Below are 21,057 nucleotides of genomic sequence, written 5' to 3'. Positions count from 1 at the left end.
CTCTAGTGTATAGATGTGAATAATGCGTCTATATACCCACGTTTTTAAACACGCTTATAGATGTGAAAATAAACGCACATATTTTTCATTTCTCATAAAGTCCCTAAATATGACGAAACATCTTAACAACTAGTATTTTTTTGAATACATTACAAACTTTACTTCTTTCTAAGTATTACAAATATACATCTAATCATTCAAAGCTAATTATATATGCTACAATGAATGATCAATCTCATCTTCAATGAGATCGGCCCTTGCTAGACTATCTACCTCTAGGTCTATGTTACCAATAGGCAATGAAACAAATAAGTCTATCCCATCGTCAGATGTATTGCTATGCTCAATTTCTTCATCATCATCTGCAACCATATTGTTATCCTCTTCTGCGCTTCCTTGAACATCCTCGCAGGGATCATCTTGCAGTGCATCATGTATATCATCGATCATGGCATCATCATGTGCATCATCATTGATTGTTGAATTGTCATCAACTATCTCTATGTTGGTAGCATTGCCATATATTGGTTTTGAATGATTAGATATGGGGATGACGTGCCACCATCAGTTATTGTTTATCATTGGGTGATACACAATCTGCATTTAAAAAAAAAAAGTAAGCAACTTAGATATTTATTGTATTTTGAGAATGTATCAAGAAGTAATATATTTGAAAATAAATAGATTCTAATATACCTGTTCGCATTGTTGAGGTAGTACGAATGTGTCATTCTTGCCTTGGTGAAATTTTGTAGAGTCAATCATTACAAAACCACTTGGATGACGTCTAATTGTGCAATGCTCACCTGTTGTTACTACTTCTTTAAACCACTTCACATCTAGTACACATACAAAAAATTGCCTAAAGTCAAGCTTCAAAATATCTTGGATCAAGCCACAATAACCTTCCATGGTGCCATTAGTATCTTGGAAGTTTGCAAGGATACCACAATCCTGGGTATTTCTCTTATCATCTATACGTTGAGTTCGAAAATGTTTGCCTTCACACCAAATAGCATTGAACAATGTGCACTAGGAGTACATTGTTGAGATCATATTAATGATTTAGTTAAAGATGAAACATGTGAAATTATTATATCATATATAACTAAAGATAATTTAATTATAAGTATGTCTCACATTTGATAAGAAACCTCGTGCATATTCCCACTCCTCTTGCGATATATCCATCACCTCCTCTTTTTTCATTTTCTCTATTTGTTCATGTAGCCAATCTATATCAATATGATGTGAAAGCGCACTTAAATGTTCTGGACATGGGACATTACGTCCATGTCTAGCACAGATTGCTTGCCTTTCACTTACTCTTATTGCCCTTGCTTCTTTATATAGTGTCACCCATTTGCTCATTACTTCGCTGTTAAGTACACAAAATACATTTAACTTATAAAGTTCCTCTTTCATTAGTACTTTGCTCCTTCCTTTTCCTTGAGGTATTATAACTCAAATCTTCATCATCTTTCCATAGTCGTGGTAAAGAGGGGTCCACTTTAGCAAGATATTCACAGATTTGTACAAGGGATGACTGCACTAACCAACCCTGAGCCATACTTCCCTCGGGCCGTGCATTTTGCCTTATAAAATCTTTTAGGGTTTTCATAAAATGCTCTAGAAAAAACATCCATCTTGCATGAACTACCCCACAAATTGCAATCTCATCAATCAGATGTACGAGTAAGTGTACTTGAGTACTCAAAATGGAGTGAGGAAAAGTTTTCTCCACCAAATAAACCACCTCAACGGACAATACTCGAGCCTCTTGCAACGTATTTGGATCGATTTCCTTCAAACTCACAAATCTACCAACATGCAATTGAGAATGATGATTAATTTTGTCCATAAATTCAAGTGGGTTTACAACGTGATGTACATAATATGTAAACTAAAAAATAAGTATAATGTATACATACCTCGCGAGCTCACCCATCTTGTAAATGATATCATGCACATCTTTCAAAACACAATGGGATATGCTGGTAGGAAGGATGAACTGTATGTAATATTCATACATTGTTAATTAGTCTATATAGTTACTCCACTAATTAATATATTTATGGATATGAAAATCCTTACCTGAATCATTTTGTGCCAATTGTGAGACTTCAAACCGGATAGTTGCTCCACACCTCTTTTCTTTTTCTTTATGAAGGCTCCCTTGAGGCATCTCATATATCTTGTGGGAGTTTGAAAGCTATATATTTGTTGCTTCACCATCTTTTCTTCGGTCTTCGACAACATGCAAGGTGCACATGGTAACTCGATCTTTCCTTTGGGTTGGATGCGTGGCCAAGCTCGTCTCATACGTTCAATGCTACGTAAATCCTCCCTTACATTGACAGAATCACGAGCCCCGATTAAGTGATCCCATAATGTAGAGGCAACATTCTTGAATATATGCATGGAGCCAACATGTGATTGATCTTGAGTTCACTCCAAAATGGGAGGCGAAAAAATATAGAGAATCTAAGACACAAACAATATATTATTTCTCGTTCTCATAATGGAGTGTACTTCAAAGAAAAACAAAATAAGTAAACTAGTTACCAACACATGTCGAGTGGAGGATGATCATTGGCGTGTGTCCAAGTATCCTTCCAATCTTGAATGGTCAGAGTTTGTGGAGTTCTTCCATTAGTGGGGGGTGCATATTTGGGGTGGTCAATAGGAAGAAAACGATGATGATTGTCATAAATAACCTTCTTCAAGTGTGTTGGTCTAGAAGAAACCAGAGAGGGACCGCAAATTGGACATGCATGATATCCTGATGTAGTTAAACTTGTAAAAACAAGTGGGTTAATGATGACATATATTTGATTAAGGGTAAAAATGAATAAAATAGAGTACGCAACTACCTAAACACTCTCCATAGCCTGGAAAGTCATGTATGGTCCACAACAACATGCCCTTTAAAGTGAAATCTCTAGAGGACAATGATGCACTCACATCCTGCACCTCAATACGTCTCCATAGCATTTCTAGCTCCTCGATCAAAGGCTCTAATTAAATGTCCATGTTTTTTTTTTGTGTTTTCCAGGAATCAAAAGGGATTACATGTCCTTTTTTTATTGCCATGGACGGAGGGATATTATAGTTCACCAATACCACTGGCCATACACTATATGAGGTACTTTTGATGCCAAATGGATTTATTCCATCTAATCCTAGACCAAATCTCAAATTTCTGGGCTTTTCTTTGAAAGTAGGCCACAAATTGTCTATGTGTTGCCAAGCTGATGTGTCTGAAGGAATTCTCCACTTTCCATCACTTGAATGATGACTACCATGCCATGACATGAGTCTCACAATAGATTCACACTTAAACATAAGTTAAATACGTGGAATAATAGGAAAATGTTGCATAACCTTACGAGGCACATCCATTGATTTCATCTTGTGGTTGTATCTTGGTTCTGCACAAATAGGACATTGTCGTGCAGATGCATGATCCCCATGAAACAAGATGCAATCATTGACACATGCATGGATTTTAATGTAATCGAGACCTCTAAGAGATATCAAGAAACACATTGCTTTCTCCCTTCTAGTTGGTAATTTATTTCCATTTGGAAGTATTTGTGACAGTAACCTGCACATATTGTGCAAACAGAGTTAACAAACTACGAATATTGTCTAGAAGTATTTATGAATTAATATCAAATGATACATACTTCAATAATGCATTCAAGCTAGCATTACTCCATCCATAAATGGTTTGTAAGTTCAGTATCTCGAGAGATGCACGTAGAACGGAGTATGTGCAACATTTGTACAATGGAGTTTTCGATACTATGTGTAGCGCGTCGTATGTCTCTCTAGTGGTGCCCTCCCCCTGAACCTCATACGAAAATAAATCGTGCACCATGTTGTCCAAAATCTCTTCCTCCAAAACTTGATGGGGCATTTGAAGATGGCTCCTATCGTTGTCATCAATCTCTACTCTTCTTGAGGACTTTGCCTCCTCGCGTCGACGCTTCGCAGCCTCTTGACACCCTAGAGGGACCATTTGAGGATGTGGTACCACATCCTGCTCAATAAAAAAAGGAGGTTTTGTTTAATGGTGAAGACGCAACATAGACCAATAATATTTGTGCAAATAAAGTAGTAAAAATTACTGGGTCTTTTTCTTGGTCCCACTCTCCGTACATGCTGAGGTGTGACATTGTGATTCGACGTGCTCGAAAAAAACATCCTCAATAACGATCACACATACATTTGATTTTTCGTCGTAGCCAAGCGTCTCGATTGTGAAGACGCAATGTCTCATCCTCACTGGAGGATGTACTGTTTGTTGACTCAGCATGTCCCATACTAGTAGAAGATGATGACATAATTACACCTATATCATAAGGACATATATTATTTCATTTGGTATATATGCCTATTCCCTAAATATTTTGATACTTACAACATGGAGATAGACATTTGGATATTGAAAGACTAGGAAAGTCATGTTGATCCAAAAACAACCATAGTCTAGCATTTAATCAGTTTAATTGTAATTGCGCATCTATCAACACGTGTAATATGTTTTATCTACGCATATAGACGCGCAATTACAGGCGCTTACAGACACGCCACGCAAATATAAAAACAATTTAAAAAAAGTTGTGGCTTTCTTTTCAAACCAGTGCTTTCCTGCATTTTTTGTGTGTTTTCTATAGTTCAAGCTCGACATCACTAATCACGTCTATCTATCACTTCATGAAGACAATGAGGGAAGGAAATAAAAGTAATAAGAGGATAGAAGGAAGGAAGAGCCAAAGAGTAAAGAACAAGAGCCAAACATCAAGGAAGAGAAGAAGAATCAAGCAACCTACCAAGGGAAGGGAGAAGGAGGACAAGGAGCTTGCAACCTAGCCGCCACCTGTCGGAACAAGCAAAGAAGGTGAGTTCTTCTTCTCTCTCTCAATCTTGTTTTCTTTGTCTTTGTCTGTTTGTCTCTCTCTCTCTCTCTTTACATGCTTTAGATTGTCATCTATGGAGGTTTTTTGGGCGTTTCTTATAACAATTTGCAAAATATGGTCCGACTTTGTGTGTCTGTCAGCGCATCTCGATGACAGTGTAGACGCGTGTTTAGATGCATTTATAGACGCACTGACACACACAAATATATACCCAAGTATAGATGCAACGTGTAATATGTTTTATGTGCAAAGGGTAGTAATGGATTTTTGGTTGTGTAGATGTGGAATCCTGGATCTTCCTGGTGCGCAGATCGGTCGCTGTATGCTCACGTAGTGAATCCCGGAAGGTCCCCAAGAACAATGAACTCTACTTTTTGCACAAGTTACAAGGTAAAAAGCATGAACGACAAGAGCAAGAGACCAATTGGGTGCAATCTCCCCCCATGCCTTGTGTGAGCGCTTCACAAAGCATGTATTTTATGTATATTTCTTCTTTATGCTTAATAATAGCCCAATTTACAAAAATATATCAAGCTTTTAGCTTTTGAGTTTGCTTCTACAAAAATAAGAATAAAGCTAATGGATGGTGCCCAAAGAGTCTGGCACGCCCAATACAATGTCCAAATAGAAATAACATATCCGTGCGCATAGGCGCATACAAAATAATAATAAATAATCGATGCCTCAATAGATATAACAAAATATAGGCGTGGCGCCTATCAAAATATAATCCATAGGTCGAATACTCGCTAAACTCCAATGCTTTCCTCTGCCACTGCTGCTATCTCTACACATCAACTGAAGAATTCACAATCCTTAGTAAAATAATACAATTAAACCGACAAAAGTGAATACCTAGCAGTCTTCAGCTACATAAATAAATCAATTGGTTAGAAAAAAATCCTAACCTTAATTTATTAAAGGTGCGCACTCTAAACTCATAAACGTTTATTAATTTAATATGCATTTTGCGGAATCACCCGCTATGGAATTACCCATGTACACACTAAATTAATGAAACGCCCGAAAAGGACAGGAGTCCCCATCAACTTCTCGCACAAAGAATCCACTTTGTGTATGAGCCCCAGTCATCAAAGTTTACGGAATCCACCGTGGCACGGAATCCACCGTGAAATATGCCTCCTAGCATCACTTCCAACACTAATCCTGAGTTGGAATGCATAAACAACACCTTAGCTGAGTTTTCTAGAGGTGTTATAGTTTTCTGAACAAGGAGCAATTCATGGGGGAGATGACCAGTTATCTTGGTCGCCCTCCTAGTGCAAAGGAGGTTTTTAGTATTATGTCTTGGATACCTATCACATCTTTGCCTAGCACTGCCACACAAACACCAAACCTTGGCACACCAAACCTTGGTACACCTCTACTAACAGGTACTCCACGCACTATGCATACACACAGATCAACTGATGCACATGGATCAGCTGAAGTACATGGATTGGACAAAGCATGTGCATCTACAGAAGCACATGCATCGAGTGAGGAAGAGGGTAGTGCCCGTCGAGGGAGGGAGAGTCATGCGGGAGGACGAGGAGGTCAAGGGCTTTGTGGGGGTTTCCTAGGAGGTGGCTCTCGATTACTCTCATCGAGAAATGAGAGAGGTGAGCCTCCATAAATGTACTACTCTATCAGAGATGTTGGCGGTATCTTGCATAACCCTAAGGGGAGGGAAGTGATAGCCTACTTGAGGAGTGTCGTGCATGCCACATACAAAGATTGTATGATTCCCTTCAAGCACCAAAAAAATGGTTTGTGGTAAGAGGTGATGGGGGCAGTACATAGAAGGTACCCTAATCCGGAGAATTCACGATTCTCAGATGATTGGGGATGGTCAAAGGTGAGAGACGCTATGACGAGTGGATATGGCCAACCACCCAATTGCCACCGCAGGTAGTGGAAAGAGGTCAAGAAAAGAGCAGCAAAGAAAAGGACAAGTCGCCAGCATGCAGAGGCGCGATGTATCCGAATGGCAACCATGGGATTGTCGCATTATGGATCAAGTGGCAGGGAGTCATGGGAGGCTAAGATTGTAAGTAGTATTTGATTTTTTTTACATTAAATTTTGTAATTTGTTTCAATTCATTATGTAGTGTGTTCTAATACATTGTATGTTAAAATTGTTTTGTAGTATCATATCGTTGGTAGGATGCCTACTCCTAGAGAGGTAGGCTATCATCGAGGTCATAACTAGGCGTCCACTTGGCAGCATTTCTACGAGGAGGGACTAATCACGGAGGAGCAATATAATCGTGCCATGAGGATTCCACAACCAGAAGAGGTATGTTTTATTTTTTACATGAAAAATATATGTAACTCTAATTTATTGTTTGTAATGGTATTTATATACCTTAATTCTTTGTGTAGGCGAACCCTGATGCAGTTGAGGATAGCGAAGGGGGGACTAGCAGTAGCGGTGGCGGCAGTGGCAGCGGCACCAACATCAGTGGTGGTAGTGACGATGATGCCTCTTCTGAGGAGATGTAGAGGAGCCCCATGCATGCAGCCTCCCCTTGGCTTTTAGTTTTCATTTCTTATATGTATTACTTTCAGCTAGTGCTTGTGACCATGACCATGCTTGAGGTCACAAGCACTAGAACTCGTCATGTAAAAACGTTTCATCTATATATATGAAATTTTGTGTTCTACATACATTGTTTTCTTTTCAGTACAAAAATCTTCACAAATGTTTCAACACAGTATGCTCATCATGTGTTATTATCAATATATGAACTCTGACTCTTCACATTCTTTTACTTTCAGTATAATAATCTTTCTCTGTTTTCCCTAAGCATACAATTTGATGTTGATGGGGGCAAAAGAACTAGAGTTTTTTTTTCATACCTTTGTTTTGTGCGTCTATCCGCGCGTTTAAATTGCAGGAAAAATGCGCGTCTATTATCGTCAAAAAATTGCAGAGTACACGCCTTTTTAGACACGCAGTTACACGCGTGTATAGACACAAAATATGAATATATCTACTTTTTTATAAATATGATAATATATTTACGGAGTGTGTCAATAGGTGCATCTATATGCACATGTAGTTTTCACTATAAGCGTGCTTGTAGACACGAAATTTTAGACATGCCAGTAGATGTGGTAATAAACGCAGCTGACATTTTTAAACACAATTCAAATATTGCATCTAAAAGTGCGTCTATGGAGCCTTTTTGTTGGTGTGTGTGTGTGTGTGTGTGTGTGTGTGTGTGTTATATCTACATGTGCATTCAAGGCCTATTTGTAAATATCCTTACCTCTGAATTTTTCTTTCGAGAACATTTGACTATATGTCATTAGATGAAATGATCATTTTGAGAATTAGTGGTATTCTAACTAATCAAGAGGGTGTGTAATGGGGCAAATGACTTGCATTCAAAACCCACAATATAATAAAATATATGGAATTATTGTTAATTTCAACTCTTATTGTTATTAGTTGTTTTTACATTTATCTACTATTCTCACTTTTTAAAGTGATACTTGTTATTCATTTCTAGTGCACTTCTATAGATCTTGGTGTTTTCTCTATGGAAAGAATTTATTATTGAAATACTAAAATGAGATAGACATACAACGATGGACAATATGAGATGCATATAGCTCTATTCGAGTTGCAATCTTTGACTAATGAGAATATTTGTGTCCCCATGTAGGCCTTAGTGTACAATTGCATATGCTCGAACAACTCCCATTGTAACATGTTGGTATTGTTTTGTAAGCATGAGCAACTATAAGAGAGGATTGTGACCATAAGAAATAGGGGGAAGAGAAGGTCTTGGAGGCATCTTGAAGGCAACCATGAAGAAGAAGAGCAAGAATGCAAATGAGCATGTGGTGGGGATAGTTGTATGTGGAGATATAGTATAAAGTAGAAATAAGTGGTCATGTTTGAATGAAGTGTGCTTTTGGAGCTTTGGAGTGGACTTGTGGAGTCGATCCTTACTAGTTGAACGTGCCTTCTTATCGAAGGTAGATATTGTCCACTTTTCTTGGAGTTACAAATGCATTGTGATGTTGATGCTCTTGGTATTTGAGCCTTGGGTACATGGTCTAATTCTTTTTGAACAACAACTACGAGCTTAAAGGTGCTTTTATCTCTAGTGTAAGAGAGTTGTTTCTTCATATTTATAATGCTTGTCATGACAAATAGGTTTCTTATTGCAGTTGTAGGTATCGAGTTCAAGATTGAGCTATGTTGTCGATATGCCTGTATACATAGTGTATATCATGTGGTTGTGGATATAAAAACTTCAATGTTGTACCCTATTGTTTGAGCTACAAGGAGGCTATGCATGTATGCTTATATATATGATCATAGGACTTTGACTTATCTTCTCTTGGTTTGGGATGTGTCGAACTACGAGCTTAAAGGTGCTTTTATCTCTAGTGTAAGAGAGTTGTTTGTTCATATTTATAGTGCTTCTCATGCCAAATAGGTTTCTTGATGCTCTTGTAGATATCGAGTTCATCCAAGATTGAGCTATGTTGTCGATATGCCTTTATACATAGTGTACATGTGGTTGTGGATATAAAAACTTTAATATTGTACCCTATTCTTTGAGCTACAAGGAGGCTATGCATGTATACTTATATATATGAGCATAGGACTTTGACTTATCTTCTCTTGGTTTGGGATGTGTGGTGCTTATTATTGAGTTGAGATGTCTTGGGGGTGCTAAGCCGAGCTTGGATGATGTTCATATGTCTTTTCTTTACAATGTCACATTCTTTTGGTGCCACACATTAAGGGTATTTCTATGAGATGTTGAATCGGTACGTTTAGAGTGTGAAGTATGGAGCAGTTGACTCAAGCATTTGAAGCTCTGTGGAAGGGAAGGGAGGAGTTAATATAGGACACTTAGCTTGCACACTAGATGTATGGACATTACAATAGTAATAGCTTCTACTACTTATCGAAACGTTGTTATTCAAGCTATTGAGTGTACCTAATATTACAATAATGACTACATGGGGAGACACGTTCTTGTTTGTCTACAATTACGACTAATGTAGTAATATCTACCTCTTTTATCGTCCTTAGTCACATGGCAAAGTGATCCTCTAATAGCATGCTTAGCTAGCATGATATTAACATATGTGTGTGTGTGTGTAGAGAGAGAGAGAGAGAGAGAGAGAGAGAGAGAGAGAGAGAGAGAGAGAGAGAAGCATTTTCCAACCATGTGGTGTGTGATTTCCTATTGAGAATTGATACTCATGGATATATATCCCAAGTAACCACAAACTGTACATTGATATCAACCCGAAGAAACCCCTCAAATAGCCATGGCCGAAATAATGCCTACATTAATGAAAGTGAAAACTTATTTTAGTTTTTGTTGTTGTTTTCTAAGAGGCTTCAATGAACTAAAAGCTCTAGTCTAGTAAAATAAAACTCACAAACACTCTAAGGAAGTCTAGGAACACAAGGGCTGACGCTCTAACCAAAACGCAAAGCTCCAAGCGAAAACCAATTTCTTCGGTACAATCGTAGAGTACTTTCTTGCAGGCCTAAAATTTGAAGGTTGCGACACCCTTCAAAGGGGGTTTTGCCCTTCTAGAGAAGGGTGATACATATATTACCCTTCAAAAGAAAGGTAAGAACTTTAGAAAAATAGTTATGTGCCCTTCCAAACTCTTTAAAAAGAAAAGGAGAGGTCCTCTAAGACCTTCTAAATGAAAAGTTGGGTAGCCCTCAAAAATTTGAGGGCTGCTTTCTTGTTCTTGAGAAAATGAATCACACTAGGCTAGGTGGTGGTGGAGCATGAGCACGATGATCGAAAGTAAGCCAACTAGACAGGCCCATAGAAGGATACTAAAAACAGCTGGTTGGTCGGCTTGGCCATCGTCCCGTGCAGCCACGCGAGTGGTGCGGCCATTAATACTCTTGTTGAGCCAAGGATGCACCATGACATCACGCAAGCTTATTCTCTCTTCGGGGTCGGGACGTAGCAATGCTCTGACGAGGTCCTTGGCCTCCTTGGAAACATGCACCAACGGATGATCAGGATAGAGATCCGATGCGGTGGCATTGAGGTGGTCGAGGTTGCCGGCGAGCACAGCACTGAGGATCTCCTCAGTCTCATCGCCATCAAAAGGATAAAAGCCAAAAAGGAGGAGGTGCAGGAGGACGCCGAGGCTCCAAAGGTCAGCGGTGTTGTCATAGGTGTGGCCTTGGACGACCTCAGGTGCAGCGTAGTGGAGGCCGCCTGGGAGGCCGGAGAGACTGGGGAGACCACTGACATTGAAGTCGGCGGAGGCGCCGAAGTCGGCGAGCTTGAGGTTGGCGAAGGAGCAGCCGGGCGAAGGGAGCAGGATGTTCTCGGCCTGGATGTCGCGGTGGGCGATGCCACGCTGATGGCAGAAGGAGACGGCCTCTACGATGGCGCGGAAAGCCTGGGCCGCCTCAGGTTCAGGCAGGAACCGCCCAGGCCGCTTGAACATGAGCTCGTCGAAGAGATCGCCGCCGTCGCAGAGCTCCAGCAGCAGGTAAACACAGTCCTCCTCCTTCTGCTCCGCCTCCACGTACACGTACTCCAGCAGTTTCACGATGTTGGGGTGGCCTCGCAGCCTCTCCAGTGCCTCGATCTCGACCCACGCCTGCTCCCACGACACCTGGTGGCGCTTCCGCTCCACAGTCTTGTAGGCGCACACCTCCCCCGTCGAAAGCCGCCGGGCCTGCCCCACCTGCGCCCCCCCGGATGTCTCGAACCCTCGGCCCATGAACTCGATGTGTTCATGTAGCTGTGCCTCCTTGATCACCTTCATCTTTTCATTACGAGTGTCCATATTCCAATGTTGATCAAATATATGGATTGCCCGGATGTGCTTCGATAGTCGATCAGTGGTTGAATTCGGAAACGCGATCTTCAGCAACGTGTTCGCAAGTTTACCCTTTCGTGCTACCTACTGAGCCCTCGTTTTTATATATCCCTGCTGGGTATCTGGTCCGACTATGGATGCCGAGCTGCTTTCGGTGATCGCTGATATAATATTTCATAATTCTGCCTGCGGCTTTGATAGCCGACTAGAATAGAGTTGGGCTCAAAGTATATTAGGAGAGCGAAATGGGTTTGGGTACTCTTAAGGTGCAGTAGTACAAGGCACGGGGTTCGTCTAGTCCATGGGAAAGTTATATCATTATAAGGTCGAGGCTAGTCCTTTGGTGCAAGGGCGGCCAACAACACATGGAGCGCAACAGTCAAAAACATGCAACATGATCTCTCTTCCAACAGTAACACTCACAAGAGTTGTATTCTAGTGTAGTATTGTTCAAGCACATAACTCTGGCTGATTTCTTGGTGGATTCATGTAGGAGCCTTTTTTCGACATACTCTATCTCTTACCTTTCCAAGGAAAGCACTTTAGTACATGTAAAAATGCATCCTATTCATGCTTGAGAAATTTAAGAATGTTTCACGTAGATGTCACAAGTAGTTTTAGGTGCAACATGATGGCCAGGAAAGAGTATAACTAAACTTCCATCATGTAGGGGGGTTTAGCTAAATTTAGGAATGTTTCACATAGATGTCACAAGTAGTTTTAGGTGCAACATGATGGCCGAAAAGGGTATAACTAAACTTCCATCATGTAGGGGGTTTTGCTATATCTCTATGTAGTGGCATGTTTAACAAGAACAAGGTGTACAAGACCTAACAAGGCAAGCTTTCTAACTTAGGGGATTTAGGATAGAAGGGATGTAGAGAGTAGGGAGAGATTTAGGATAGAAGGGATGTAGAGAGTAGGGAGAGAAACAATAAATAGAAGGACAATTTATGAATTACCAAAGCCCAAACATACCCATTAAAGCCAAATTAGAACCTTTTGGTCGATATCTTGTATAATAGGTCAAGACCGATGCATGCATTGCAAGTAACAATATAAACCTTTATGATGGGACAATTGCCCAAACCATCTAACTTAATATATTAGAAAATACCATGGTGTAGATCAAATCCTTGATAGTCTACATAAGCTGAAAGAATTCACATAGGCTTCAAAATTCATGTTGTATTCATGGATCTAGGTGGCATGAGACAACTTCTACCATCTGGGCACTATACCAAGTAGTAGAAAGCATTGAACTTTGTCAAATCCATGTATGGGCCGCAAAATACCACTTTAGCCTTGAATTTAGTGTTTATTATAACTTAATCTTAGACAAGTACAAAGCATTTTCCAATAATAGGGAGTGATATGTGCCCAAGAGCTGACCTTGGAACCACTATTAGAGCTCAAAAGTATATGGATAGTAAACTAACATATTATTGCTAAGACTCGCCTATAGCAAAAGGTATTCAACAATACAAATGTGTACGAGTTAAACAAATTACTCTACTTAAAACTGCTTTTATACTATTCTAAATGTAGTAGGTATTCGACAATACATATTTGTCCCGAAATTCCCTTTGCTCACCATTGGGGAAGAAGGGTATCCAGATCCAAGCCAAATCACTTAATCATTGTGAAGATATTAGTTTACCCCACAACTTTAGTTATTATGACAATGATATCTGTATTTTGAACCCCTCAGTTCAATCCTATGAATGCTCTCTTGAATGAGATAAGGATCACTAGGTGTATGGCATGTTTTCTCTCATTTTAAACACTAAGTTCGCCCTTCTAAAATGAAGTGGAAGTTCCCTCCTTTCTAGTTTTTTTTTTTCTCAAGCTTTCATACCATAAACAGATAGCAACATGGTGCCCTATCTAGTCATGAACAACCTTGAATTTCAGTGCAATCTCTAGTTTCCTTTTTCATAACTTCCCCAACCTTGACCTTGCACACTCTCTCTTTTCAATTGGCCCCTTCTTCTTTGGAGTCCCAAAATGTCATGAATTGCTTTTCCACTTGGTTCACCACTATAAACATGAGAAAGAACTTAAGAATCTCTTGACATACACTAATTTACTATTGGCAAGTCTTGATATACCATATCATACTCCAATCAGGTCCTGTGAATACTCATATGAACTTCTAGGACTATTATTCTCCATTATTTTGGTATTTTGAAATTCCATATACACTTTCATTCATCCTATCTATCCCAATGTTCACATCAAAGAAGAGGGGTGAGTGCCCATCGTTGTAAGGGGTTTGAAAGTATCGCAATAGCATCACTAGTTGTCATATATAGTCACATGTGGCAATGAAAGATGCATTACGATAGTTGCTAAATCTCCTCACAAATTTGCTAAATGAGGATACTCAGTCATTGGGCTAGAACAGATACATATTCTCATATTGAAGGGCAAGAACATTAGGGATTTTAGAAAAATTTTACTTGCCATGCTCTTTCTCACAATAATTGTATTGCCTACAAGGATAGGGCAATATGAAGTATTGGCTCCTTGGGCCTCATGCACATAGTAATAAGCATCCCAAGAAATCTTCTTATTTTCTAAAATAGGGTAGATCTATTCTACCTGCCTTGGAAATGCTTCACTAGGTTGTTGTTCAATGCAGCATCCAATTGCTCCTTCAAGTATGTGAAGTGTTGTTGCTTTTGCATAGGGTTTCCACATCATATGGTTCCAGCCCTTCTATCTCAATTGTAGAATAATTCTTGTCTATGTGTATGAAGTGGTAGCTTGCAAAGCTCACCAAGTAGTCCAAGTTATGCTCTCTATGCTAGCACAAGATTGATACCGTGTCAAATTGTGAAGCATCATGAGCATGTGGAAGGTTATATTCTACTCTTGGACCATTTCTATTTGAATTGCTATTATTCTTAGAGCCTTGGCATGATGGCATTCCTTAGTCCACTTGAAAAGAATCAACCACTTATATAGGGGTCAAGCTATCAACACTTTCCTGACATTACATGCCCACTCAATAAAACCTTACAAGCTTCAGAACTCCATATTCGGGATTTTGGGAATTTCCCATCAATATGGGAAAACCAAATCAAAATGGATTTCATGAATTTTGGGAATTTCATTAAATTGCAACTTGGTGCAATTAAACATATTACTGCTTATGGCTGTTTCCAAGAGATTGAAAAAAGCTCAAAAAGGTGATGTTAATAAACACCTTAGTTTTAATATCCTTGAAAATATTCAAGGAAAATCTTCAGTCGATGGATTCTTGTAGACTTTCTTTAGCCTTCAATACAACCTTTGGGGGAATTTTAAAATTTTTGGGAGATTTTGTACCTTTCTTCATCCAAGACAAGACAATGCTATCTATTGTTTCCCATCATTCATGATCTTTTTTGTTGCACATCCAATATTTATCCCAACAATTAAAATACACCTCTGTATCTGTAGCATTTTGACGGCTACAAACTGGTGCCCAATATTGTATACGTACCTTGTTGAAGTTTTTATAATCTTTTTTTGTATCAACCTCACTTTGTGCAACACCAAGCATCTTTCTTAACATCAAGCATTGGTTCAAATGCATGTTTGGGTCATTTGCTCAAAGGACCACAATAGTGATCATCCAACTCTTCCAATCCAATGAAGTCATCTGGATTATCTACATCTATATTGGTTACATCACTTTGTGTTCCTGGCAAAAAATCTATGAAAAATAAATCTTCTTGGACATTTGGAGTTTGAAGAGTATAGATCATATGTTTTCAATAATCAATCAGTGGTGTTATAAACTTTGTGAACTCTCATTTAGGTCCTTGTACATTTGACCATCTTTCCCAATACTTCAAATAATCTTTCACTCCACTTACTACTTCTTGATGATCCTTAACGTACTCAAACATGGGCAGCAAAATTGGAACACCCTTTGGAAGAGTAGGCTTTACCGCAAGGTCTCTCTTCCATAATTCAATGCCACCTTCTCTTGGTAACCAGTCTAGGGACTTTGGATGCATCTTGTATTCCATGACATGTGTATCTCCTTGAATATAAAACTGAAATTGAAGAGGTTTTGAGTGACCAACAAGTGTATCTTTCGAATCACACAAGTATCCCTCAATGTATCTCTTAAAGTCAGGCACATGTGTCAATAAGAAAGGTGTATGACTTGTCATCTGGCATGATTGAAAATTTTACATAAGATGAGGAAAAGTGAAGGTCATGCTCATCCTTAGCTTCTCTGAAAATTTGTTGAACATTGCATCGATGTCTTCATGTGTATGACCCACCATGAGAAACCCAAGCTGGATCATCTTGAATTTTCCTCGTGCAACAAGCAATGATAGATTTGCAAAGAGATGGCGATTTTTGTTTTCTGATCCACAATTATTAAGTTGAAGTAGTAAGTTCTCTGGCAATCGTTTGAAATGATGATGATCATCTTGTGGTGTATTATCTTCCATGCATGATTTATTTTGTGTAATACCTTGATGGTGGTCTAGTGCTTTTTTCGAGTTGAGGGCATTTAGTAGCACAGAAGTTGATCTTGGAATTTCATCTACTTGTAGATCACAATTTGCATGCCTACGTAGTCGCTCCAAGTTCCTAAAGCACAATGACAATGAGGCAATTGTGAAGTTAGGATCATGAGGCCATAGATCAAGTGAGAAATGTCCATATCTACCTTCTCCATGTCCATGTGTAATCATGCATGTTAAAGAAACTTGTAGTTGAGTAGATTTTTCAGTCTCTTTTGATCGAAGCCTTAACCTAGGGATAGTTGTCTTTTGTTGGTCCATTTTATCATGTATGATGCACAAGTTTTTATCTGGATCTAAGGCTGAGGCCAAGCGCCAACTGTAGTATATGTTCTGACAACTTTGTTGTTGTAGCATGTGACATTGACGCTTCTTTCGAAGCGCATTTCACTCTTAAAGAAACTTTGTTGCTACAAGTTGCTCTTTGATCTCTGAGAAAATACTACATTTGGAGAACTCACTTGTCTTTGCTAAGGTTACATGCTTGAACTCTGTCTTCCAAATACGTTTGAAGGTGGACAAGGACATTTGCTTACATCCAATACCACTCAATGTTGTATTTACTTCTGCCCATATATCTACCTTCTTGTAAACATCTGGGATGACCAATTTTGTCTCCCTTGATCCATCTTGCATTGTTCTACTCTTGTGTGGCATTTGCTCTGCATTCGTCTTAACAAAGTCTCTAAGGATGGCTCTTCCCATCTCTGTGTGATCCCAAGCTGCTCTTATTACCCCCTTATTTCCATGCATTGCCCTCCTCACGCCATGCTCAAATTGTGTTTTGTACCTATAAAAAGACATCTTTGGGATTGCATGAATCTCATACTATGCCCTTCCACATACAACTTGTCCATTGAAGATAAAGTTGTACTTCCTTGTTCCCAAGTAATCAATCCTGCATGATGATTCCAACTTGTCATAAACATAGTTTGTGCGGTCTTCAAACTACAATCCCCAAAAGTATTTACGTAATTGTTGCATTGCTTCTCTATCAGCAAACTCACAAAACTTTTCTTGGCAACAATAAATCATGGAAACCTGTGAAATGGAGTCCATAGAAGTCATGAAGTTTGCACCTTTAGGGGCAATAATTCGAGGCTTTCTATTGACCATACAATATGATCTCTTCTGAACAAAAATTGATTTTCTTGCAAAAACATAATCTTCATTGGTATCTTCCATGTTTTTGGCACAAGCATTTGTAGAGACAAATTGCATGTATGATTGTTGTTGTAGCAGTGATGTTCCATCATCAAAGGTGACTTGCTTAATAGGCCATCTTTCCAAAGTAACACAGTGGAGGTTGCCATCTATGTATATTCCTCCAGTTTGATCAAGGGCTTTATCTACCACCACACCAACATCCTCTTCTCTTAGCAATTCAAAGTTTATCACATCATATGGAAAAGCCAATAATATAACCCCTGTCCCAACACACACATTGTTGCCTTCTGTCCATAGCATCACTCTACATTCTCTCCAACTTTCACAAATGCTAAGCACATCAATATCCTCAGAAGTTAGGACATGGTTTGATTCGTAATCATCTCCTCCGTCATGAATTGTTATTGAGTTTGAAACAACCACTACATCTTTCTTTTCGCATTTTGCAAAACCACCTACAGCTTCATTGATGCCAAGAGGCATATTTCACGGTGGATTCCATGCCACAGTGGATTTCGTGAGGTTTTACGATGGATTCCGTAAACTTTGATGACCGGGGCTTATACACAAAGTGGATTCTTTGTGCGAGAAGTTGATGGGGACGCCTATCCTTTTCGGGCGTTTCATTAATTTAGTGTGTACATGGGTGATTCCATAGCGGGTGATTCCGCAAAATGCATATTAAATTAATAAACGTTTATGAGTTTAGAGTGTGCACTCGTAATAAATTAAGCTTAGGATTGATTTCTAACCAGTTGATTTATTTATGTAGCTGAAGACTGCTTAGTATTCACTTTTGTCGGTTTAATTGTATTATTTTACTAACTATTGTGAATGCTTCAGTTGATGTGTAGAGATAGCAGCAGTGGCGGAGGAAAGCATTGGAGAATAGCGAGTATTTGATTTATCATTTATATTTTGATGGACGCATACCTTAGGCATGGCGCCTATATTTTGTAGCGTCTATTTATTGAGGCGTTGGATATTTATTTATTATTTTGTATGCGCATGGGCGCATGATTATGTTATTTGTACTTGAACATTGTGTTGGGTATGCCTGACTCTTTGGGCACCGCCCATTAGCTTTATTTCTATTTTGTGCTAAAGCAAAATCAAAAGCTAAAAGCTTGCTATTTTGTAATTTGGGCTATTATTTGAGCTTGAAGTTGATTAATACATAAAGTACATGCTTTGTGGAGCGCTCACACAAGGCATGGGGGGAGATTGCACCCAATTGGTCTCTTGTTCATGTCGTGCATGCTTTTTACCTTGAGTTTTGTGCAAAAAGTAAAGTTCTTTTGTTCTTGGGGACCTTCCGGCATTTACTACGCGAGCATACAGCATCCGATCTGCGCACCAGTGGTATCAGAGCGAAGCTCAGATCAAGAGCTTCCAATCGCTACCCATCTTGTGCAAAGGCGGAGCACCTGGAACGATCGAGCTCTACGGTCAATCTCGTCGCGAATGTTCGATACGGGTGGATTCGTGGCGATCAAGAACCTCTGTTTTCATCCTCAGATCACGAAGGACCGGCCTGAGCGAAGGACCACTCCTACATCCGCTTCTTCAAGTAGTCAAGAAACAGAGACAAGCCATATCTATTGCCAAGCTAAAAAGCGTAAATCTTAAAGTTTCAAAGTTTAGTTTAATTAGAAGCTTTAACAAAGCTTCAAAATGACTGATCAACGAGGACGAGAGGACGTTTAGGGCACCGAAATTTGCGTCGAGGACATATTCATGTCCTAAAAAACGACGACTGATTAAGAAGCATAAAGCTTCTTAATCCTCTAAGTCATCCAAGGTGACTCAACTATTCAAGTCTTCAAAGTTCTCCAAGTTCAAGTTCTACAAGTCTGCTAAATCAACCAAGTTCTGCAAGTCACATAAGTCTGCAACTCTGCAAGTCAGACAAGTCATGTAAAGTCAAAACTGACTTATGTTCAAAACTCATAGAAGGGCTGTTCCTGCGCGCAGAAACTCGGAACTGCAAAGTTGTTCATTGGAAGGTACTGTTCACATACGCAGGTTTTCTTAACCATTTTCAGCACACGCAGAAGATTAAAACGTAGAGTTTTCAAAGATTACAAATGCCGCAATAGCCAAAGACGAAGATTGTGAAGGCCATACACAAAAATATATAAGCCTTGTACACCCGAACTTGAGCTACGCTCATCCCGCTAATTTGATTTTGAGAGTGTGAGGTCTTTTGAGTTTTGTAGGATGACGGAATCACATATGGATGATTTAATGGGCTAAAGGCGATCTACCTAAACCTATGATGGAGCAAAAGCTGGACTTAATTATGATGCAGTTGGATGAAGAACGACGAGCTAGGAAAGCATTGCAAGTTCAATTGGCTAATTTACAAAGATCGACTACCGTCAAAGAGGAACCTCAATTTGAAGATCTTATCCGATGTACCATCGATGGGACTCTCGAAGCTCAATCCATCCGCAAGGAAACAAAGATAAGTAAAAGAAATTTCAAATTTCGTACTTTCAATGGCACTCGAGAGGGAAAAACTGTTCTTGCATTCATTAGTCAGTTTGATGACTACTTTCATGAGGAAACATATGCAGAAAAAGATAAAATCAAGTGTGTCACTAATCATTTAGTGGATAGAGCATCTCTTTGGTGGACCGTGGTTCGTAAAAGTATAGATTGTCCCACTACCTGGGAAAATTTCAAGAATAAGTTTATGCAAAATTTCCTTCCTCCACAATTCCATGAAAAAGCCATTAAGCAATGGGACCTTCTTCAGCAACGAGATCGTGAGCCTATTCCTCAGTACACCGAACACTTTTGGAATGCATTACTCCAGTTACGCATGCTTGAAGACGTACCTGAAGTGACATATAAGCGCAAGTATATGTCTGGATTACTTGGGCATTACTATGCTGAAGTTAATATGTTCAAGCCTGCAACTCTTGAAGACACAATTTCATTAGCTCATGACACTGAAGACAAGCTGCGAGGAAGAGACAAGCGTCCACAGCAATTCCAACCCAATGGTAACTATGGATCTACGCAATTCAACTCAAATTTTAAAATATTTAATCAAGGTCATTTTCCTTCATCATCTTTCCGTAAAAATTAGGCAAAACCACCTGCTTTACCATCCAATACCAACCAAAACCCCAAGCCAATTCCACAGCCAAATCCTAATATCCCTAGACTTCCTGCCATTGCAAACAATGTAACCAAAGCCAAACCTATAGTGTGTTATAAATGCCACCAACCTAGACATCTAGCAGCAAATTGCCGTTCGAAGAAGCCACCTATCCATATCAACTACCTTGGAGCAATGGAAAATGACGAATATGAAGAAATGCCTGATTTCACGGAAGATGAAGATGACATTACTACTCCTTCGGATACTTTACTAGGTATGCCAACTCCACATTCTTTATTGACAATGAAATGTTTAGTGCATGGAAAGGAAAAGATTATTTTGCATGATGATGGTAGCACTCATGATTTTATTTCTGCAAAGCTAGTAAAAGAAATGAAGTTACAGACTATACCTACGCATTATCGCATTAAAGCAGCATTCTTAGGCACTAGGTATAATGGACCACAAGAAGTGCATGATT

The 21,057-nt window shown here is 39.3% G+C and overlaps 1 protein-coding gene across 1 annotated transcript; it reads right to left on the bottom strand.

The window, feature by feature from the left end:
• Positions 1 to 10,685: 10,685 nt before the first annotated feature.
• LOC148028817 (calcium-dependent protein kinase 14-like) lies at positions 10,686 to 11,732 on the bottom strand. Its single transcript, XM_087688497.1, has one exon. The coding sequence runs from the start codon at positions 11,730 to 11,732 to the stop codon at positions 10,686 to 10,688; it is 1,047 nt and encodes a 348-aa protein (XP_087544623.1).
• Positions 11,733 to 21,057: the final 9,325 nt, after the last annotated feature.

Source organism: Lygodium microphyllum, chromosome 11 (genome assembly GCF_053477565.2).
Source record: "Lygodium microphyllum isolate KBCC chromosome 11, Lygodium_microphyllum_v1.1.10, whole genome shotgun sequence".
In the NCBI taxonomy this organism is placed as follows: domain Eukaryota; kingdom Viridiplantae; phylum Streptophyta; class Polypodiopsida; order Schizaeales; family Lygodiaceae; genus Lygodium; species Lygodium microphyllum.
This window is presented reverse-complemented; position numbering and strand designations above follow the sequence as displayed.